Source organism: Bos mutus, chromosome 6, assembly GCF_027580195.1.
Source record: "Bos mutus isolate GX-2022 chromosome 6, NWIPB_WYAK_1.1, whole genome shotgun sequence".
In the NCBI taxonomy this organism is placed as follows: domain Eukaryota; kingdom Metazoa; phylum Chordata; class Mammalia; order Artiodactyla; family Bovidae; genus Bos; species Bos mutus.
Genome location: NC_091622.1, coordinates 77,026,791 through 77,051,843, shown reverse-complemented (window position 1 = coordinate 77,051,843; position 25,053 = coordinate 77,026,791). Strand labels below are relative to the sequence as shown.

The window sequence follows — 25,053 nt, the reverse complement described above, 5'->3', positions numbered from 1 at the left end:
AGAGAAAATGTGCCTTCAGAATATTCCAGATAATTTCTTTGAAAATTTTTATAACGATAGTAATGAGGCACTTTACCTTAATCCCATTGACACCTGTACTTGACATGTAGGAAAAAAAAAAAAAAAGCAGCAAAAATTATACATATTTTGACAGAGATCTGTCTTGTTAGTCAGTGCTTTCTCCCCATCCTAAGCTAATCATAACTGGCATTTCTGAAGGTAGTTGAGAAGAATGAAAATGTTTTTGGTATTATTTTTCCAAATAATAAGGGACTTTTACCAATCAACCCCATCCTCAGCACATATACAAAATGAATGCCTAAATGCTGGTTCACAAGCCAGCAGACATGTTAACAGTCTCACAGGTCAAAACAACTGACTGTGTTTTTATATTATGATACATATATAGAGAGTGTAATTATTATTGGACACTTACTTTTAAAAACTGACATGCTGATTTTTAATTTGTGTACAGAGGCATGATGTCAAGCTTGCCTCTAACAACAGTGTGTAACCCGTAAAACATCTGGGCTATCTCAGCTCTTCCCACTGTCCTGAGCCACTGTGACTGATATAAAAGGGTTCCTTTTAAACAAATATGAGTGTTCCCTGGAGGGAGCATCATGCCATCCTGTTGCTTTGAATTTTATGTATTATCTGTCTTCATTATTTAATCATGTGCCCTTAAGGTCTGCATGGTTTCATCAACTTCACTATCAAAAGGAATTTTTAAAATGGATCATTGCTAAACAGTCACCACCATTGTTGATTTATAACAAGAGCTACAGAAAATAATAGTCCTGATCTAATTCAGGTAGTGTCTGTGATCACTATTTTCACAGTATCTCTAACAGCTTGGAGAGAAGCAGTTATATGTAAAAGCTGTTTGCTCTTTCATCCATATAGAGGATTTTTTTTTCATCTACAAGGTCTAATCATCTCTGGATCTTTTTTCCTCATGACATCTGTTATTTTCTAATTCAACAACAAAATTAACTGGTTTTGAAGTTATCAGAGTCTAAGGAAAAAAATGAATCATTGAAATATACTATTTTGAATTTGTATATTATCTTTGTGTTTAATCAAACAATGATTTCTCTAATTTAGCTCAATGCATTTATCCCTTTTTACCTCACATTAATAATATCAAAGGGAGGGTACATCTGTCACTTATTATTCAATTTCTTCAAACCTGGGAAGATTAGTAAAGACAGGAAATTTCACTGGGCTTATAGCCTAATTAAAAGCAACAGGCTTAACTATGAATAGTTTTTCAAAACGCTCAAACTTTTTTTTCTTTTTTTGCTTATCTAAGCTTAAGATGTTCATTAGTAACTCATTAAAGACTTAGTTACAGTTCAGTGGGTGAGTCCTGAATATAATGATGGAATGTGTGTACAAATGTGTAGACTCATAATTAGAGAAACTGTCACATTTGGGGGTTAAGAATATACAATGCAGTATTTGAAAAACACTATGGAAAGTAAGTGACCCAAGACAGTGTAGTATTTTAAAATTTGCTAACTATCCAGGTCATTTGGTTTTTAGGTCTAATTCTTAAAGGTATGTTTTAATGCCCACATTTTCCCAAGATTAAATGTGTGAAGCTTGGTTCTAAGGCCTTTCTATACATTATTTTACTTAATCCTCATAGTACAACAAAGTAGGCCTAATTACCCTTATAAAAAATAAGAAAACCGTGATTCACATGGTTAAGGTCATGTTTCTTGGAAGTAACAGAATTGGAATTAGATTCTAAGGCCTGAAATCTTTTTACTTCATTCAATAGAACCATGCAAATTAGAATTCCAAAGCAGTTTAAATTGAATAATACTATAAACTTCAGTTTCTGGGCTTCATGTAAGCATTATTTTCTAAATAGGACATCTTCCTTTATTCAAGGTTTCTTAAAAATGTAACAGCTGTTTAGTAATAACATTTATAAATCATTATCTTTATTTAGTCCTAATCTTTTCTCCTGAAATAGTATTATTTCAGATAAGTCCAGTGGGCTGAAATAGTGCAAGTTGACTAGGATTCTTTCCAAATAATACTTCAAGTCCTTTTCCATTTCTCATCTTTTTCTGTTTAAAGATGTGATATGAGTGAGTCCAAAGGATACTAAGTAACATGTGTAGATTTGACAGACACAACAAATAGCATAACTTTCTTAAGATTTAAAGAGGCATTGAGCTATTTGTAGAACATATCAGAGAAAATAAGTGTATGGAAATAAAAGATGCACTGTTTATAATTTGAGCAAAGACGCAAAAAATGTAAAAAAGAGGGCTTTCTGAATCTGATAGAAGAATTCAGACTAGAACAAAAATAGAAATGCTTCTGGCCATCAAATTAAAGTTTAATGTTCTTTATCATTTTCTTAAGGAGGAGTAATTGGAAACTAACTAGAAGAATTCAATGAATTACCTAACTATTCTGTGTATCATTCACCACTATTCAATTCACATATCAGAATAAAGTTTCAATCATTGTCAATTAGTAGTTTTTGCAATCATAAAAAAACAAGTTAATGAACTATTTTTAGGAATAAGTAAAAAAGAAGGTGGAGTGGGGCTAGACAAATGATATATGATTTCAAAGTGAATTTAAAATAGCTGAGATGTAAGTGGGCAAATCCAAGCAAAAAGCCTCTTAGAAAATGCATCTAAAGATTTCTTAAATCCAAATGTACTGTAACAATGGTACCCTGTGACCTTTTTACAAAAAAATATATTTATATAAAGAATACTTAGAAATGAAAAATAAAAATTAAGAAATGATTAAATCATATTTCTTCAAGTAAGATATGCAAATAACCAAGTACACGAAAATGAGCTCAAGATTATACATTAGAGAAATATAAGTCAAGATTGGGAGTTTAGGATTGACATGTACAAACTACTATATTTAAAATAGATCATCAAAAAGAAACCATTGAGTAGCAAAAAAAAAAATATACAATGAGATACTACTTCATTTTGACCAGATTGATTAAAAGAAAAAAGACAGTAACAAATATAGTTGAGAATGCAAGAATGTTTGCAACGTGTCACTGTGCAACCACTTTGGAAAGTAGTTTAGCACTTCCTCAAAATGTTAAATATAGTAATCATGTGACTCAGCAAGTCCACTCCTAGGTTTATACCCAAGAAAAGTGAAAACGTCCACACAAAAATTTATGCATGAATTTTCATAAAAACATTATACAGAATAGCCAAAAAGTGGGGAATAATCCAAATTTCCATCCACGGATAAATATAATGTGGTATATTTATACAACAGATTACTTGGAAACAAACAAGAACCACTGATACATGCCATGGTATACATATATTTTTAAAATATTATGCTAAATGAAAGAAGCAAGTTGCAATGTCTACAATAGGGAAAAGCATAGATACATTGATTACTGATGGTCCAGGACTGGGTCTTCCCAAGGGGAAGATGGATGTGACTACTAATGGATATAGGATTTCTTTTTGGAGGACTAATTACACTCTAAAAGGTGCACGACTATGCAAACACTAAAATCCACTAAACTAAATTTTATGGTATATGAAATATATCTCAAGAAAGATATTTTAAGTACCCATTTATACATTAAAAAAGATATTGATGCATCAAATCTAATTTTTAAAAAACTACCATATATTTTAAAAATATTTTCTTCTTCCTTCATCACAAGAGGACTACGATTTTCAAACTTATTTATAGGTGTGGCTATGAGGCAGAGTTTTAATTAATGGAAGCGGAAACAAAAGTAATGCGCACTATTTCCAAGCATATCCATATAAGAACCTCCCACTGGAATCCTCCCAATACTCTTCTTCCTTCTGTGGATAGGAATGACAATGAGCCTCAGAAAGATATTGGAACTCTTGTGCCATTAATAGACTGAGTCTATAAATAACTGTGAGAACAAGAGAATGGCATCCCCTCTGTCCTTCAAACACAGAGATATGCACACACGTGCACAAACACACACACACACACACACACACACACATATACTGTCCAACCAGAAACATTTATCTTTCTTGAAACGTTTGGTGAACAAGAATATATTCTCTAGAAGCTATTATTCATTTTGAATTCTACTGTGACCACAGCCAAAGTTTACGCTATCTAATACATTAAGAATGGAAATTAAAGTAGGCAACTCAAAGAAGTCTTTCTCCAGAAGTTCCATAGTATATAATTCGAAACACATACACACACAATTGATTTGATCCTTATTTGACTCTTTCTTGTCTTAGATATTTGATTTTCTGAGGAGTCATTCCTTGAAAATTACAATACAGAGTGCAGTGATTTTTCAGGAATCTCATTTTCAAAATTGATCAATTACACTAATTTTGATATTATATCTTAATTACTGTTCTTTCATAATATATATGTTAAATTTATATCTACCTATTATTCTTTTTCACTTTTGTAAAATTTTGCTTAATATTCTATATATATATATCAATATATATTTTAGAATAATTTTGTTAAATTTCTACATGGAAAAGCTCACATCAGTACTCTGAAAGCAGTTGTGTGAACATACATAAAATTTAACTTGGAAATAACTTACAATTTTGCTGTTCCTAGTCTTTTTTTATTCAGGAACATGGTATATTGGGTGTTTTATTTTATAATTCACAGTAAGTTTCACAGTTTTCTTCTCCTAGGTTTAATGTAGCTCCTCCTATATTTCCTAAGTAACTCAGGCATTTCATTTCTACTGTGATGTAATCATATATGCATGTATGAATCATAAACCTGAACTTAGTGCTTTCATTGATTCTGGAAAGTTATTATATTATTGATTTTCTGAATGCATCATAATCTACCTGCAAATAACAATTATATCTTAATATTTGAATATTTATTCTGGTTTACATTTGTTGATTATTATAGTAGCCAAAACTTGTGGAATTATTTTAAATAAATGGTGGTGATAATAAGTAAGGCTGTTTTGATCATTTATGACCATTTATTTTATATAGTTGTGAGTCAAAAATGAGTCATTCTTTTACTTTCCGTATTATCAAGAGATTTTCTTCTATGGGTACAAAGATACAGTCAAATTTTATATACAACCATGTTCCCTTATACTGCGATTTGTAACTGTAATGTATCAATGACCTTCAGTGCTGAGCCAATAATCTATGGTTAGATACACAATTATTTCTTATATAACATGCATTCATAATTTTTTAAACTTTAATGAAGGGCTAGAAATGTCTTAATTTTAAAGTGAAATCAGTATTAAAGACACAACTTTTATTTCTAAAGTTATTCCACTTTTTAAAAATATGCGCTTGCACGACTGCAAAAAATATCTAACAACCATTAGTATTAATTGTACCACCAGGTCATGGGATTATTGAATTTTTGCCTTCTGATTTAAATTTGTTTGAAGAGGATTACTTAAACAATAAAATAGGTGACATTGGTAATGACAGACAAAGAAATATACGAGACTATGTTCTTATACTTTATCAAGCTATAACCTTGACTTCATGACATTCATATCACCACAAACTACAGTGTGAATAGATCAAATAAACACAGAAAGTTTATTAAGTGTCACTGTGAGAGCCTAGTTTTGTTTGAAGGTGTCTAGCCATTACTTTTGGAAATTACAACCAGCATATTTCTCTTGCAAATCCTTAGCTAGCCTAACTCCTTTGGTCAAATAATTCATACACAGTTTTTCTGATACAAAGACAAGTTTTTATATTTAAAGAAACTAGTTCTGCTACGATGGTAAAGAAACATAGATTCAAATAAAATAAAAATATAATTATTAAAATAAAGTTTATTTTTAATTCATCAATTAAAAATCTGAAATAAATTAGAGAATGACTTAACCCTAGTTTTCAACAGGGCCTTATTCTGAACTGTCAAAACAGATCATAATGTAACATTGATATATAGCATCTTATTTGCATGATAAGACTCTTTCCTATTGCATTTCAATTTTTTGATTGGTCATTAAGCAATTATTTTCCAATCTGAATGCAGGAAATAATTGTATGAAAAATGCCCTATGGCTATTTACATGAAATTATAAATGTAAGAGCACTATTCTTACATTGAGAATGAAAATAAATAGCAATACAAAGAAGAGGGAGACAATTAGATACTTATATATTACACATCAAACTACTTGAAATGTATTCAACATCAAGTGCACAACAACCATCCTAGTATAATCAGTTTACCCCAAAGCCAAGAAGCACAAAAAATAATATATGATTCTAAACCCTTGAAACAGTCACAGTACATAAAATCTGAAGATAGAAAATGCTACTTTGCTCTCAAAGTGCACATTTCTTACTTGTAGAGGAGTATCACCACAATAAAATTCACACATAACATGTTTTGCAGATGCAAAGGCAAAATAAAATTATTTTCCAATTGCCAAACTGCATACTGAATGCACAGAGAAGGCTCCTAAACACATTCTTACAAAGGAAAGCTGTCAGATGTACATATTGGTAGTACATACTGTTGTATTAGAGACTGCATAGTTAACTTTTGAAATATATATTAATATTTATTTTGAATTTCAGTACCAAGTGGCTAATGCATTAATAGATGCTATTGGATGTGTTCTCAATAATCTCATGTATCATGATGATGACAAAGATTTCTCAGTATAACATATTTGACCATACAGATAGTGATATTACTGTAAGTATTACAAATTATCTAGGCTGGCAAGCATTATAAACATTTAAAGGATGATTAATTTCTAGAAAAAAAATAGCTAAGCAGAGCTTAGAAGTCAACCTACCACTTTCACCATTAATAAAACATGACTTCATAAAAAATTTATATGGTAATATTTTCTGTGGTAAAATATAATTTGGTACTTTCTCAAGCTTCACATATTATTAGAGGTTAAAATATTTTGAATTATTATTTTAAATCATTGGCACATTAAATATTACTATAACTAAAAATAGATTCATAATAAAACAAATTACAAAAACCATAATAGTACAAGATATATGTGTTTGATCATTGTTTTGTCCCTGCTAAGAACTGTTTATAATAACTAATTTGTTAGCTTTAAAGTTCATTAATATATAAATACACATGCAACTTTACCAACACAAATTAAACTTGGGAAAAAGTACATATATGGTGGCTCATGAAAGAATTTTTTAAATTCTACTTTTTTCTGCAAAGATATCATTAAAAATACTGTTTCCTTTTACATATAGTAAGCTACAATGATCCTGTTTTCTATCTCTATCATTGTGATACACTTGCTAAGTACAGTTTAATGAACACAAGATGCAGTTAAAATATTTGAGCATCGCAATCACCTTCTCAACTCCCAACCCATTATGGCTTGGGTGACGTACCTCCCAAGAACAGGTCTCCTAGTGTGGGTCCTATACTGAACCATGATATTGTTTTACCGCCAGTCAGGATGAGTCCCAGGTGCTCATGGTATCACTGGATTTTTGTTCTCTGATCTCTCTATTTTCCCTTGCTCCCAACCACATCATTAGAACAAAAAAGTCTTTTATCTTCATGCAACACTACATTAGTTAACACCAAAGAACTGGCCATCTGCTTTCACTACTTCTCTTTACTTCTGCCAAGTCTCATTGCATTATAGATAAGGATTTTATGGTTATACAGGAAGGAGACACAGTCATGGAAAACAGAAAAATAGAAATACAGAGGTACACAGAGACATAAAATATGGACAGATAAACATAGAACCAGAGACATTTCTTAAGTTTAAAGTTGTATATATATATATAAATATATATATATATAAATATAAATATACACAAAATGTGGATATACTAATTAAGTTTATTTTCCTATAAAAATACTAGCCAGACTCTCTAGGATGATGTGGGAGATTACTCAACTAGTGTAAATATTATTCAGAATTAATTATTTAGCTTAGTTTCTAATTTTACCCATGCAGAAATCATGCAAAAATGCATCACTTACAATTACATACTACTACCACTGACAATAGAGAATTATATACTAAAATATAATATACTGACAATTATATATTAAGTCTTTATATATATATCTGATATATATAATCAGTTTGACAATAATTTTGTTTAGATACTAGTATTAAAATTTTCTGGCAAAATCAAAATGCTGAGGTTCTAGTAGCAAAAGACTTCAATTCTCAGGGTAAGAATAAGGATAATTGTATATATTCCTTATCTAATGCTGAGAGGTTTAGCTCTATTTCAAAGTAATTAGGGGTAGGAAAATAAAACAGAAAAAAGATTAACTGAGTGCCAAGCACTATGTTAGAACTATGTGTATATCATTCATTTCTTAAAATAACCCTACATGGAGTGTTTGTTCTTACAGATGAAAAGCAGGCTTACAAATTTTAAGTTACTATAAGCTTGAGGGAAGAATTTAGAATCCCTTGTTCATTACCATAGCTTTAGTAGCTAGCACAGTCATCTGACTCACAGTCTATGATAAATGTTATTTGTTAACTAATTTACCAAGTAACTGTTACAGAACTTGTAGGCAGTAGAGCTTAAATTTTATCTCAGATCTGTTAAGACTTCAAAGCCCAGTTGGTCTATGCCCAGAACATGGAAGAGGCAGAAATCTACCTTTTTACCTCATCTGTTCACAAGAACCAGGAGAGCTGATGTGGAATTTTCTACAGGGAAGAATGGCTTTAATAGGAACTGATTATTTACCTGCAGTTAAGACCAGAGCTCAAGAAGCTAAATCCTTCATTTTAAGACCTCTCTGGGTCTCATGTGCAACTTTAGTCAAGTTGTTTGGTCACTTGGTACCCCAATACTTTCACTATAAAAAGTTATATACAAAGTAATGATAATAATAAGTAATATTAAACCCATGAGAATGCTGTGATAATTAATTGTACCAAATACATTTAAAGTTTATGGCTATTGAATCACTATGTCCTTGTCACTCAGTCATGTCCAACTCTTTGTGACCCCATGGACTGTAACATGCCAGGCTCCACTGTCCTTGGAATTCTTCAGGCGAGAATACTGGAGTGGGTAGACATTCCCTTCTCCAGGTGATCTCCTTGATCTAGGTCTCAAACCCGGGTCTCCTGCATTGCAGGTGGATTCTTTACTGTCTGAGACACCAGGGAAGTAGTCATCATTATTATATACTCTCGAGAAAAGGCCAGAAATTTGGGTCATGTCCAGAAAAGTTAATTCTCTCTGATCAGGAGAAGAAATATAGCTAGGCGTTGCATCAACAGTAGGCAAGGACATGCTATCCAGGGATGTTTTGGAAAAAAAGTACCTCTATTACTAAGACATCTATTTTATTTCAGTCCTCTCAGGTTTCAAGCTATATGGTATTCCTTCAAGCCAAGACTGGTGGGGACTCCAAAAATGTCTAATTCTATTATATTTTTGCACTGATCAAAGGCACACACACTTTCTGTTTATGAGCAAGCTGAACTCAAAAAATCTGCTTACATGGAGCCCTTCATTTACAAGTTTGAAGTGGCATCACAAGGCAATGGAGAAAGCCTTCCACAGAAGGCAGTCAAAACTGACTTGTATTTTCTCTGGTGAAAAATTTTAAAATACTTACACAAGGTAATAAGAATAAAGTTTATAAGTGGAAAGTTTCTATACTGTTTAGCCTGATATGCATAGGATGATATAAAGTAGTTCACAGAAAATGAAAACATTATTTTAGTTTTTTAGTCAAAATATTTTATATATTTTTATATACCAGGGTCAATAGTTTCTGTACTTTATTAGTTTTTAAATACTTATTACAGTTGCTTGAAGAGATTATATGTGTGTTTCTGTATGCTTGTTCAATACAGGTCTCAACTCAAGAATCATGGTGTAAGGCTCAGTGATCTTTGGGACCCATGAGGTACAAAGTAGGTGTCAGGTTTAGGAGACCAGAAACTGCACCTCTGAAAAGAAAGTCTTTCTTACAATGTGTATTTCTGCTATTTTTAACCTACCTTGCTCTAATAGTACAATTTTAGACTGACTTTGTAAACATGAATTGTACATATACTTAAGAGTTTTTTTTCCTGAATATCAGTATCAAATGAAGAAGCTCTCAGGGTAAGCTAATTCTTAGCTGTTACAATTTACTAGAACAAAAATATACGGGAAGGGTAGATAGTATGATGAAGGAAATTAACATGTTCAATCACTTAATATCAGTCATGTTCTGTGCTAGATTTTTTACATATCCTATTTATTTAATCTTCAAATAAACTTACGAGTGAGACATTTTCATAATATCAAAAAGGCTAAGTAGAATCATCTTTAGGTACACTGACAATTAGAAAAGCATTTGTTTAAAAGAACATAATTCCTATACTGTGCCATATCACAAAATGTTATACATGCCCAAGTATATGAATGTGCAAGTGTCACATCAGTATAAGAATTGAGGGAAAAATTTGAAATATTTAACAATTTTACATTGTTTAAAATGAGATGGTTGTATAATTTTACTTTTATTTTTTAAAAAAGCACTATCTTATAGCAATTTGTTAGAAATAAAGTTGTGAAAGTAGGGAAACTTTAGGGGAAATATCAAAAGACAAGTGATTTTATCCCATTTTTATAATGACAGTAGAATGCAATTCATGTTAAAACATATGAATGAGTCAATTTAAGAACTGCATCACTGAAAAACTACAATAGATTTCTACAGTCAATTAAAAACCAAAAATGAGCCAAGGAGGCTAAAAAGTCATTTCAGCTGCCTGCTAAACTCTAATACTCTGAGACCTCCTAAGCAGTGGCAAGTACAGCTGTGTCCTTTTTTCTTTGCTATAATTATCATTAACATATGCGACAGTGACTGTATTATGCCATTTTCATCTGAGGGCAAAACCAATGATAATCAGTAGAAAACTTTAAATTGGGAAAAAGTAACATATGTATAGACTTTAATCTGGCAATTTTTAGAGGGATTAAATAAATATTATTCTAAGTGGTACAGAATTTGTTTTGCTTATTTATTGACTAATTAGATGTTTTATAAAAATTTGCAAAGAAAGATAGATTATTTCTTAACTATCATACTCATGCTATAAGTACCAAGATGTCTAAATGAACATGTATACAGTCTTTTATGAGTATATTAGCATGTTTCAGGAAAAATACATTTTTGCTTATGTTGATACTGTTTTGATAATGCTTTTTATCTCTTTTCTCGTTAAAAGGGATATCACAATTCTGTCTTAATGAGAGGTTTCAATTTAATTTTGTGTGTTAAGGATTGAGCATGGTACTAAATACTCAGAAACAAATAATTACTGGGTTCAGGAAAGTAGAATTTGGGAGTGTTTTCTTTCGAAAGGGCATTTACTATATTAAAAGCTATTTTACTTAGCAAAACAGGTCATTTAAATTCATAATAAATGATAGTTAATAATTTAAATGATACTCTTTAAGGGTGATAAAAATAATAAAACATGAAATTAAAAAAATAATTTGGTTAGATACACATTTTAAATGGTATTTTAAGAAATAAAACTCAACATTCTATTTATTACAGCTTAAAATACATTACTTACAGCTATTATTACATGGTAGGCAAAAACTGCAAAATCATAGCACAAAAATTTAAAATAAAGGATCTAATGTAAATTACTAAGACAACATTAAGTGTCACAGAAAAATATAATTAAAAGTCTTACCATGAATTATCGGTGCTAAGAGCATCATGAAGACTAGTAGCTGTGATGGCCACATTGTCGTGAGCTCGGCAGTGAGGATGCCTCAGGAGTGAGTATTCTAAACTTAAAATAAGTGTCTTTCTGATTCTTTTTCTGTATCCCAAGATGGATGATTAAAAATAAAACAGCTCAAAAAGAAATATTCTTCAAAACAGAAACACCAATACCCAATTCAGAATCCTGCAAACAAGAAAAAAAAAAAGTTATCAAATATAGGTTTTATCATTTCCTTGAAAGTTTCCTTGCTGACAAGAACATCTGTATACCTCCTCCCTTCCTCATTGTAATCAATACACACATCATACATAAAAATAAGTAAGTAACCTAAAAGACATTATTAACTTACGTATTACCACAGTATTTATTTCCCAATCCCCAAACTTACTGACACAAGTAATTCAGTCTCACTGGACAAATTAATATAAATAAACTATACTCATTAGTATAATAATTAATTTGTATAATTTGTCAATAGGTTTAAACATTTGGTGTTTACTTAGGGTAAATATTATCCACAAATATAATTTTTACTAATAATAGAAAAGTTTTTAAAAAACCATTCATTATGATTACTATATGTGTGAACAAAAAAGTTAAATGTATGAGTCCTACTTTCATTCTAGACCCTGAGAATAATTCAGAAATTATTCTAAATTTTAACTATATTACTTTTCTAATTATTTTTGTAATTAAATTTGGGAAAATTATAATTTATGTTAATTAATTATGCTCAATCATAATCAATTCATTTAGCAAAAGTCTACTGAGTGTCCTCTAAATTACAAAGTACAGTGCTAAGAAAATAGGGCAAAATATTGAATAAAACATGCAACCTATCTTCCAGGATCCTACAACTCAAAATGACGAATTTTGCTTAAAAGTGTTAAACACATATAGAAGACACTAAAAATTTTAAGCATTGTAAAGTTATTTCACTGAATCAAACTGATATAGCTGCCCTCTCTTTAAAGTTTGCAGATATATATGTTAGAAAGTAAAAGTATTGAAGGTACACGACCTCAATTTTGAAGATGTTGTTTTTTACAGTGAACATCTTTAAAACTGATCAATCAAGTACTAACTAGGTATTCCTTTTCTTTCTTTCTTTTCTTTCCTCTCTCTTTCCCTCTATTCAAGTAATTATTGATAGTATATATTTCACTATTGTGAAATAGTGTGAAATATATTTCACATTTTGAGTATAAATCTAAATTTTTTTCTGGAAAGAAATATTCAAAATAGAGATAGTTTACTGAGGATTGTAATAACCTTCATTCTATCAAAACACATTGGAAAATATTTCTGAAGTGCTCGCATTCATTATAAGGCAAAATTACACAGATTTATCTGAATTTCTGGCACTACTATTCACAGTATGTAAGTAAGAGCACAGGTTCTGAAGCAAGACCATCTAATTTGAATTATTAGCTCTACTAGTGGGCTTCCCTGGTGGCTCAGACAGTAAAGAAAATCTGCCTGCAATTTAGGAGACCCAGGTTCAGTCCTTGGGTTGGGATGATCCCCTGGAGAAGGGAATGGCAACCCACTCCAGCGTTCTTGCCTGGAGAAGTCCATGGACAGCAGAGCCTGGCAGGCTACAGTCCATGGGGTTGCAAAGAGTCGGGCACAACTGAGCAACTAACATACACACAACTCTACTAGTACTAAGACTTTGGGTAAGTCATTTAAGCATTCAGCTCCTTGATTTCCTGTCTGTTAATGGTGGGGAAGCAATGTTACTTAATTCATATGGTTACATGAACATTAACTATGTTAAAATTTGTCATATATTATATGCAATACATAAAAATATGTGTTGTTCCGAACAATAAGTATGAAAGTGCTATATATATTAACAATTCTTATACATCTCATGAGTTTTCAATTTTATCTTACTTTTACTTTTTAATGTGGTTGTGTAAGAAGCAAGACATTTGAAAATTCAAGCAAAACTATTTACTGAGTCACAATTGTAAAGATAGGCATGGAATAAACTAAATCTGGAAACAACAGATATAATAATTTTCTTTCTAAACTCACAGACATAATAGAAAAACTAAGCTCATAATAAACACTCTCATAACATTTTACTTTTACAAACAGAGAAAGCATTGACAAGAAAAAATGAGGTTGAGATAAATAATGTGAAAAGAATTTCTGTGTAACATTTTGCTTGTTTTTTTAATTAACACTGTGACTTATAAGAAAACATTTAGAACTTATATTTAATTGTCATGTCACAAGTATATAACTCTTTCTGAAAATAAATTTGAAAGCAGGTACTAATTTAAAATAGCCTTCTTTTACATGAATATGATTATGGATACTTAAATAAGGATACGTAAATTGACTGACCCATCAACAAGTAAACAATCCCCCTCAACATTCAATTATCTTTTCTTCCCCTCTATAGCATCAAGGGACATGTATATGTACATAAACAAATACACACAAACACACGCACACACACATATATGTAGAAGATAAATATATACAATACTAATTTAATAGCAACTATTCTAGGTGAGTTATTTATTCACTATTTCAAAAATATATACTAAATATCTTCCTTGGTGGATACTATTGAGAATGTAATTAAAGTAGAAAAATTTCTCCCACAACTTCTCCTGTAATGGGAAAATCATAATACATGAAGTCTCAATATAAAGAGAAGAATTAACATTTTTCAGTTCTTTTCATATGACAACTAATTTTCTAGGTATTTACACAATTATATGATTAAATTATCCATACAGATCTATCATGCAGATAATATTGTCTCATGTCTAACTGAGAAGGAAATCAGACATGTTACTGAGCAAGAATTTCAAACTGAATGTCTGCCTCCAACATCAGTGCTCTTTCTTCTCTCTATGGTAGAAATAAACAAGATGTACGGAACTTCCCTTATAGCTCAGTTGGTAAAGAATCTGCCTCCAGTGCAGGAAACCCGGGTTCGATCCCTGGGTTGGGAAAATCCCCTGGAGAAGGAAATGGCAACCCATTCCAGTATCCTTGCCTGGAAAATATAATGGACAAGAGGACCCTGGTGGGCTGCAGTCCATGGGGTCGCAGAGTCAGGCACTACTGAGCGAATAACACTTACTTACTTATGATCATAATCAGGGGTGTTACTTGTGTAAAGGAATAGACAAAATATAGCAAGTTTTTGAGGACAGAGTTAGGCTTTGCTTTAACATGTTACCCAATTGTGCTGAGTAAAGAACAAACGAACAGCATGGATATATGAAGTAGGTCTAGAGGGACAAAGAGAAAGAAGAAGATAGACATGCTTAAAAGGAAACTGGACAAATTATAATATTGCACCCTTTGAAGGAATCAAAAAATTATTTCCATAGTGAAATATGAGTAACACAATTATGAAGTAAATTAAGTCTAGTTTTAGTGAAAACCAGCAGTTTATTTCATGTATTTTCAACTTGATGAAGGGACAGGAGAAAATCATAGGAAGTATAAGAAAGTGATTATCTATAATAATGACTTACTTTAGGATATCATGGCAGGGCATAAAGTCATGTCTACTAAGACTACTTTGAACTTGATTTATGCATAAAAATTTGTTTTCACAATTACAGTGTAACCATGTACTGTTTACTATGTAAACACCTGTGTGTAAACAGAGGTGAGGAAAGGAATTTAGATGAATGGAAGCTGTTATTTGACGACAGTGACATGTTCTCACACTCTAGCCTCACCATCCATGGACCTTTCACTCACAGTCCCACAATAATATGCTAATTTGGAGGTACAAATAATAACATAGAAATTTTAGTAGATAATGTTCCAGACCAGACTGTTGATAATCTACAGAAAAATAAGCCATTACTCCTTCAATACTAACATTAAAAAAAAGAAAGAAAGAAAACTTTTTGGAATGTTTTTCTTTTCCAATTACACATTGTTATTAGCCAAACCAATCAGTTTTCATATAAAGGGGATTTTTACTCAAATCATTTTGGAAACATAGCTCTTCAAAAACACATAAAGGAGAAAAACCAAGAAAAGATATAAGACTCATTAAATAACTCTTGAACAAAATGATTACTCAAAAAAATTTACTACTAATAAAAAGAATTTGACAAGTCAAGTTCAACATATATTTCCAACTCTAAAGAATTTCTTTAAACTTTTCCATGTACAAAGCTCTATGTTAATACTATGGGTCAAAATAGGAGAATGTGGCTGAAAGTCTAAAATATTACTATTTTTAAACAACTTCTAGTAAAATATGGATGCCAGAAGGTGTACTCACCAATAATTTAAAGTGCTGTGCAAAATGTGATATGTGTTAAGTGAGATATTCTAGAAACATGTGCACACACACACACAACTTGCCAAAAAGTCTTTTGAAAAAAACAGCAAAGGACTTAAAAACATGCTGACTGAACATTCTGGTGCTAGGCAAGTTTACAAAGCTCTCTGAATTTCAGTTTCTTCAACTGCATAAGAGAAAAATATACACCTGTATTTTGCTGAGAAGATTAGCATACCATAAATTACTGGGGCTTCCCAGGTGGCACTACTGGTAAAGAACCCACATGCGAATGCAGGCGACGTAAGAGACGCAGGTTCAGTTCCTGGCTTGGGAAGAGCCCCTGGAGAAGGGTATGACAAGCCCCTCCAGTATTCTTGCCTGGAGAATCCCCATGGACAGAGAAGTCTGGGGGGCTATGGTCAATAGTGTCCACAGAGTCAGACTGAAGCAACTTAGCACACACATTGCATGATGCAGAGATGTCATGTCATCATGGATGTCTACCAATGCTTGTTTGTCACTCACCAATTCCTTTGTTTCCTTAATTTCTTCAGAACTGAGGAACAGACCATATGCTTGACTCCCACACCTTAAATATCACTTACATATTTAGGAAAATCATACACAGTCTCCTTGAGAGAGATGCACACTGTCCTAAAGAAAGCTATGAATGAGTAATGGATACTAAGACAATGTAAGATTTTATTTTTTAAAAAGAATTTTCAGTATGTTCTTCTTGTTTGAAATACACTATGTTACTTAGGATATTAATTTCTAGTAATAAAACATATTAAATTAATTTAAAATTAAGTTGCTTTAAAAATTACTACTGAAAGATAGTTTTTAAGATATATCAAAGATTATCAGAAGATGGCAGACAGTTTTCCCTGTTATGGTATCAAAAATCTGGAGTGAGTGAAAGTCGCTCAGTCATGAAGGACTCTTTGCAACCCATGGACTGTAGCCCATCAACCTCCTCTGTTCATGGAATTCTCCAGGCAAGAATAATGGAGTGGGTTGCCATTTCCTTCTCCAGGGGATCTTCCCAACCCAGGGATCAAACCTGGGTCTCCTGCAGTGCAGGCAGATTCTTTACTGTCTGAGCCACCAGAGAAGCTCTCAAAAACTTGGAAGGAATATATTTATCTTGATTAGGTAATCTGTCCTCCATCAAAACTATATAACTTCATTACACTTAACCATATTATAAAGGAAAAATTGAGGTTGATGAAAGTGTTCTAATTTATATCACTAATATTTAAGATTATAGTTAGGAAACTGTGATTTGACTCATTTTCAACTAAACATTAAAAAAATTCATAATATGGAAAACATTCTATAAATGCTTTATGTAAGTAAAATCTTTCCTCATAAATTACATGGAAAATTCCTTATTTGTTCAGATTAAAATTTAATAAAATTTATTTAATTCAGATTAAACTTAATTCATATCTAGCATAATTATATGCTAAAACTAATTTTTTTTGTTACTGCTGAAATAAAAGTTCTTCTGAACTTGGACATTGATTTACTTTGAGGAAACTGATACCTTAAATTCTGATGGCATAATTTTTTCTCAATTTAATTTTTTCATACATCCTTCTCAAATCATATTTGAAATTTTATTTTATATTTGCTATCTTTCTATACTCTAAATAAAGATTAGTATTAGCCTGTGAATGCCATTCATCTTGGAATTGTTGCTTCTACTTTTAAGCTATTCTTAACTACATATCTATAAAATATCTTTTTTTTTTTCTAATTTTATTTTATTTTTAAACTTTACATAATTGTATTAGTTTTGCCAAATATCAAAATGAATCCGCCACAGGTATATATGTGTTCCCCATCCCAAAACCTCCTCCCTCCTCCCTCCCCATACCATCCCTCTGGGCCGTCCAGTGCACCAGCCCCAAGCATCCAGCATCGTGCATCGAACCTGGACTGGCAACTCGTTTCCTACATGATATTTTACATGTTTCAATGCCATTCTCCCAAATCTTCCCACCCTCTCCCTCTCCCACAGAGTCCATAAGACTGTTCTATACATCAGTGTCTCTTTTGCTGTCTCGTATACAGAGTTATTGTTACCATCTTTCTAAATTCCATATATATGTGTTTAGTATACTGTATTTATGTTTTTCCTTCTGGCTTACTTCACTCTGTATAATAGGCTCCAGTTTCATCCACCTCATTAGAACTGATTCAAATGTATTCTTTTAATGGCTGAGTAATACTCCATTGTGTATATGTACCACAGCTTTCTTATCCATTCATCTGCTGATGGGCATCTAGGTTGCTTCCATGTCCTGGCTATTATAAACAGTGCTGCGATGAACATTGGGGTACACATGTCTCTTTTTCCTTCTGGTTTCCTCAGTGTGTATGCCTAGCAGTGGGATTGCTGGATCATAAGGCAGTTCTATTTCCAGTTTTTTAAGGAATCTCCACACTGTTCTCCATAGTGGCTGTACTAGGTTGCATTCCCACCAACAGTGTAAGAGGGTTCCCTTTTCTCCACACCCTCTCCAGCATTTATTATTTGTAGACTTTTGGATCGCAGCCATTCTGACTGGTGTGAAATGGTACCTCATAGTGGTTTTGATTTGCATTTCTCTGATAATGAGTGATGTTGAGCATCTTTTCATGTGTTTGTTAGCCATCTGTATGTCTTCTTTGGAGAAATGTCTAGTTCTTTGGCCCATTTTTTGATTGGGTCGTTTATTTTTCTGGAGTTGAGCTGTAGGAGTTGCTATCAATGTAATACACCACATTAACAAATTGAAAAATAAAAACCATATGATTATCTCAATAGATGCAGAGAAAGCCTTTGACAAAATTCAACATCCATTTATGATAAAAACTCTCCAGAAAGCAGGAATAGAAGGAACATACCTCAACATAATAAAAGCTATATATGACAAACCCACAGCAAACATTATCCTCAATGGTGAAAAATTGAAAGCATTTCCTCTAAAGTCAGGAACAAGACAAGGGTGCCCACTTTCACCATTACTATTCAACATAGTTTTGGAAGTTTTGGCCACAGCAATCAGAGCAGAAAAAGAAATAAAAGGAATCCAAATTGGAAAAGAAGAAGTAAAACTCTCACTATTTGCAGATGACATGATCCTCTACATAGAAAACCCTAAAGATTCCACCAGAAAATTACTAGAACTAATCAATGACTATAGTAAAGTTGCAGGATATAAAATCAACACACAGAAATCCCTTGCATTCCTATACACTAATAATGAGAAAACAGAAAGAGAAATTAAGGAAACAATTCCATTCACCATTGCAACGGAAAGAATAAAATACTTAGGAATATATCTACCTAAAGAAACTAAAGACCTATATATAGAAAACTATAAAACACTGGTGAAAGAAATCAAAGAGGACACTAATAGATGGAGAAATATACCATGTTCATGGATTGGAAGAATCAATATAGTGAAAATGAGTATACTACCCAAAGCAATTTATAGATTCAATGCAATCCCTATCAAGCTACCAACAGTATTCTTCACAGAGCTAGAACAAATAATTTCACAATTTGTATGTAAACACAAAAAACCTCGAATAGCCAAGGCTATCTTGAGAAAGAAGAATGGAATTGGAGGAATCAATCTACCTGACTTCAGGCTCTACTACAAAGCCACAGTTATCAAGACAGTATGGTACTGGCACAAAGACAGAAATATTGATCAATAGAATAAAATAGAAAGCCCAGAGATAAATCCATGCACATATGGACACCTTATCTTTGACAAAGGAGGCAAGAATATACAATGGATTAAAGACAATCTCTTTAACAAGTGGTGCTGGGAAATCTGGTCAACCACTTGTAAAAAAAATGAAACTGGACCACTTTCTAACACCATACACAAAAACAAACTCAAAATGGATTAAAGATCTAAACGTAAGACCAGAAACTATAAAACTCCTAGAGGAGAACATAGGCAAAACACTCTCCGACATACATCACAGCAGGATCCTCTATGACCCACCTCCCAGAATATTGGAAATAAAAGCAAAAATAAACAAATGGGACCTAATTAACCTTAAAAGCTTCTGCACATCAAAGGAAACTATTAGCAAGGTGAAAAGACAGCCTTCAGAATGGGAGAAAATAATAGCAAATGAAGCAACTGACAAACAACTAATCTATAAAATATCTTAACCTCAATCTTTTCCAAATTAAATTGCATGTCATTATTGTACTTTACCCTCATAATAACCTACTAAAGACACTATAATATCTTCTTTACAATGTTTTTATATCCTCTTTTTATTTAATTATTTTTTAATTTACAATATTGTATTGGTTCCACCGGTTAAATATTCACTTATTACAAATTCTGCTAACTACAAATTGCATTTCATATCTACCTTAAAAATTTATATTAATCCACATTTCATTTTATATATTTACATGTTTGCCATTTAAGTATTTTTAGAGCTTGATTTTTTTTACATGTTTGGCACATGCCGAATGTTTAAAATGCCTTGTGGCACTGTTTTAATAACTGATTGATACATAGTCCTATAACACCATTGCTAATTATAAAACAACAGTTTCCCATTCAGCAACATTTCCCCATTCCAAATAGCTAAACTGCAGCTATTTCCGCCCTCCCCCCCAAAAAAAAAATCCTCTTACTTTAGAAATGTTTATAAATATTGTTTGAGTGTAATCTGTATTCTTCCAGGTTATTAGACAGATTTTGAAATTTGAATGATTTGCAATTACATTCATTAACAAATATTAACTTCTTAGCAATATAAAACTGACATATGGTAACTTAATGAAAGTGATACATTTTCAAAAAAAGTTTATCCATATTAACCAAAAAGAATCAAGTGTTTCTGAGAAATATTTAACAAGGATGGAAAATATATTTCAAATAGAGTATTTAATTATGCATGGATGCTTAGATAAGGAGTTTAAGTGCTAAATATTCAAATTTAATATGGCAATATTTCCATGATTTATCATAAGCACATACAGGTCAGTGCTCCATAATCCATGTCCTATAAAACGATACATGGTATCTATTCTCACAAACATGTCTTTCTAACATGGTTCTACATGGAAGACTCATTCTGCTGTGAATGGATGCTCCAAGTTATAATTAACTTTTAGGGAAAAGAAGTAGAGCAGTAAAATGAAAAATTAGATGACTATTACACAACTTCTCCCAATCACCATCCTATAAAATATTTAAACGTCTGGTGTTAATGATCACTGAGTAGAAGCAAAATAAGGTTTAAAGTTCAGATTGAGTAAAATACATATTTTTAAAATATTAGCTATAGTTTACAATGTCTAATGGAGAAGGCGATGGCACCCTACTCCAGTACTCTTGCCTGGAAAATCCCATGGATGGAGGAGCCAGGTAGGCTGAAGTCCGTAGGGTTGCTTAGAGTCGGACAGGACTGAGCGACTTCACTTTCACTTTTCACTTTCATGCATTGGAGAAGGAAATGGCAACCCACTCCAGTGGTCTTGCCTGGAGAATCCCAGGGACAGGGGAGCATGGTGGGCTGCTGTCTATGGGATTGCACAGAGTCGGACACGACTGAAGCGACTTAGCAGTAGCAGCACAATGTCTAAAACTTTAAAAAGAGTACTTTTTCTTTAAAGTTTTCTTGCTGCTTGCCAAAAGAATTATTATATATAACTTCTCAAATGAGAGTACATTTGAGTAGACTATGGAATTTTTAAGTTTGTAAGGATACTTCTGCTAGAGCATGAGTAGATAAAATTTGACTAAACAGTGGTTGGAGAAGGATTTTTCTAGGTTATGAGTTGTTATGAAGAAAGTTAAGAGCAGATAAAAAACAGCATGCTATAGAACTCTAATTTGTCTAGTATGTGAGGTCTACTGAGTAAGTAAGGAGCAAGGGAATATCATATAAAGAAGGATTTGGGTAGAAGAGAAAAGGTTGTGAAAGCTATACAAAGAATTTGAATTCAATTTACTTAGTTTCCAATGATGAATTTTGAAATTTGAATTTCTTTATTTTCTTTATTTTATTTTTTTTTAATTTCTTCATTTTAAAAGCACAATTTGCATAAATAAAAATCACTGCAAACATTATCTTTCAAAAATGAGGGTATATATTTACAGTGAAAGTGTTAGTCAATTCACGGAATTCTCCAGGCAAGAATACTGTAGTGGGTAGCCCTTCCTTTCTCCAGGGTATCTTTCCCACGGAGGGATCAAACCTAGGTCTCCTGAATTGCAGGCAGTTTCTTTACCTTCTGAGTCACCAGGAAAGCCCCAGGAATACTGGAGTGGGTAACCATTCCCTTCTCCAGGGGATCGTCCCAACCCAGGGATTGAACCTGGGTCTCTAACATTGTAGGCAGATTATTTATCATCTGAGCAACCAGGGAAGTCAAATATTTATACAAAGTATATTTAAAAATTTCTTTAATCTTCTAAATTACTCTTAAACATTTGAGCATTTTGCTCTGAAAGTAATTTATGTGAATCATCTTTGGTTTGATATAGAGAAACTGAGTTAAGATATTAAATAAAATAGAAGTATTAAGTGAACTGTCAAATTAATAAACTAACTAGTATTTAGATAGTACCTAACATGACACCACACAAAAATATCAGAGACTTTTCATTTTCATAATATGATGCATTTATCAGGGTTCTAAACTTGCATAACATTTCTAAGCAGCTGTTATGCTATCTGAGATAAAATACTGATTTCAGAAAATTACCACACTTTCAGATACAACGGCAGTGGTATGCACTCAGAAGTGTATTACAACCAAATAACAGACTATGTGTTTAACTCTGCTACTTATCTGTTCAGATGTATATTTTATAACACATTCAAGACAAATACAACCTGGAAGAAATTCCACATACACTAAGTATATGTTTGAATTGACCTAGAACCAGAAGCGGCCATATCTTTCTTAGTCCCATTTTTCTGCACATTAAAAAAAAAAAAAAAAAACTCCTATTATCAAGTATTAAACAGAGCCATGAGAATCAGCATGAATAGAAGGCATAATATGAGCTTTGGAGTGAGAAAGTTTTAAAGTTCTCTCTTCAAGCTGTGAGCTGTAGGACCACAGGCAGATGACTTAATTTTTCTATACTCTAATGTTCACACATAAAATTAATACTTATTCCACCATATGGTTAGAAGGCTTAAATAAAAGTTATACACATACATGACCTATAAAGATACCTGGCAAGAGCAGGCATTCAAAATGTAAGAAAAATCCATGTTTTGATTTAATGAAGGGTTTTATATTCAAAAGTAGGATTATAAATGGTAAAAGAGATTACATTTGGTGGTGACTGAGACAGAAGAGTGGTCAATAGGAATGGATGATTGGTTGTGTGAGAACTGGGATAGAATCAGAAAGTATAATGTAAACACCACACTTTTAGAAGATCAAATTCGTCCTGGCATACGGAGAAAAAAAATGGAGAGGAAAGAAAATTAGGCTAGTGGTATTAGTAACAATATTACCAGAGTATGAACTTTGGGAGTTCACAGTCACCTCCAAGTGTAGAACTGTGATTTAAAGTATAGATTACTTGAAGAAAGTCAAGACAACGATTTCTCATATTACAGAATATCAAAGTTATATATTTTGTAAGGGTGGAAAGAAAAAGAATAAATCAGGATGAAAAAGAAAAAGAAAAAAATAGAAGATAGTTAAGAAGATACAGGAAAAAAACATTAGAGTTAGAATAGTCCAAAAGTAAAACTACATTTTCACTATAACTTTCCTGAAGTCTTCATTCTTTCCTCATTCCTTCCCTACTATTGTCCCACAAGTTACAAAGTGATAAGAAAAAAGATCCATTTGTATTCAATTAATTTTTTTAATTTACCCACCACACTTTTCAAACAATGAAATGCTAAGTCTCTACCCATTGTCTGAAATCCTAACAAAGTATTTTCTACTGCTTAAGTAAAACACATATTGCCTTATAATTATATTTCAAATATAATTTGATATTATGTAAGAAAACAGGTAATCCAGAAAGGTAACTTTTATAAGAAAGTCCTCTAGAGTAAAAGTCCCATCTAATTGTCTTTCAGATGATGTTATGATCTAACAAGTGTCTATTAATGTTTGGGAACAAATTTGGATTTAATGAGCAATGCTATTTTTAGCTTTAGGGCAGCATATCATTTAGCCATGAAATAGATTGATGTTTTACTAAGGATCATTTCCTTGCAAAGTGTCCTTGAATTAACCTTTTCCCTGAGATTCTACAAAGCATCTGGTTATTTCCAATAGGCTTTGGATAAGATATTTGCCTCCATTGATATGTTCAATAGGAAATAAAATCAGTGAGTTTGAAATTAACCTAAGTATAAATAATAGCATTAATGCAACCAGTTTGAGAAATAATGCTATTTGAAATGAGATAAGGAAAACTTAAAACTAGATCTCACACTCATTTCATGTAGATGATTTGTAAAATAGATACTATGGTCTCTACAAATGAAAACTTTTGTCATCAATAGAATCTCAAACTTTTATCATCAATATTAGCTGTTAAAAATAAGCCTGATGAACACAGCCATTATTTAAAAGGATATTCAAAAAATCAACAACTGTTTTATAATGTCATTTATGATAATATTCAAGGACTGGTTTCTATTTCCAAGGGAAGTAGAAATTAACAAAGGCAAGCAAGCTATATTTAACACATGCAGATTCATCGGGTTTCTATTTCAAAGTAAGTAATTCTACTTCTGACAGGAGGAGGTGAATCTGTTCCAAAATCTAGAGCATGAGGCAAAATAATAGTCCTCCTCATAATAACAATGAACATTTACTGATTCCTTACTATCAGGTACTGTTGTAATACCCTTAATTTATTTTAAAAATAAACATTAATATTAATTCTGTAACAACTTCAAATAAAGGGGCTATTGCTTTTCCTAACTGGCAAATGAGGAAATTGCAAGACCAAGAGGTTAAAGAGTTTGCTGAGGTCACAAAGCTAAAAATAAACATGCTCAGATTTGCACCTGAATAAAGAAGGCAATGGCACCCCACTCCATT

At 32.0% G+C, this 25,053-nt stretch overlaps 1 protein-coding gene across 6 annotated transcripts in view; it reads right to left on the bottom strand.

Annotated features, from left to right (window-relative positions):
* ADGRL3 (adhesion G protein-coupled receptor L3) overlaps positions 1–25,053 on the bottom strand; it is a 956,872-nt gene that overhangs the window by 577,708 nt on the left and 354,111 nt on the right. For all 6 annotated transcript variants that reach the window (XM_070372463.1, XM_070372465.1, XM_070372461.1 and 3 more), the window contains one exon: positions 11,675–11,893. In XM_070372463.1, coding sequence (XP_070228564.1) covers positions 11,675–11,729 — 55 coding nt within the window. In that variant the 5' untranslated portion in view covers positions 11,730–11,893. The remainder of the gene's footprint in view (positions 1–11,674; positions 11,894–25,053) is intronic.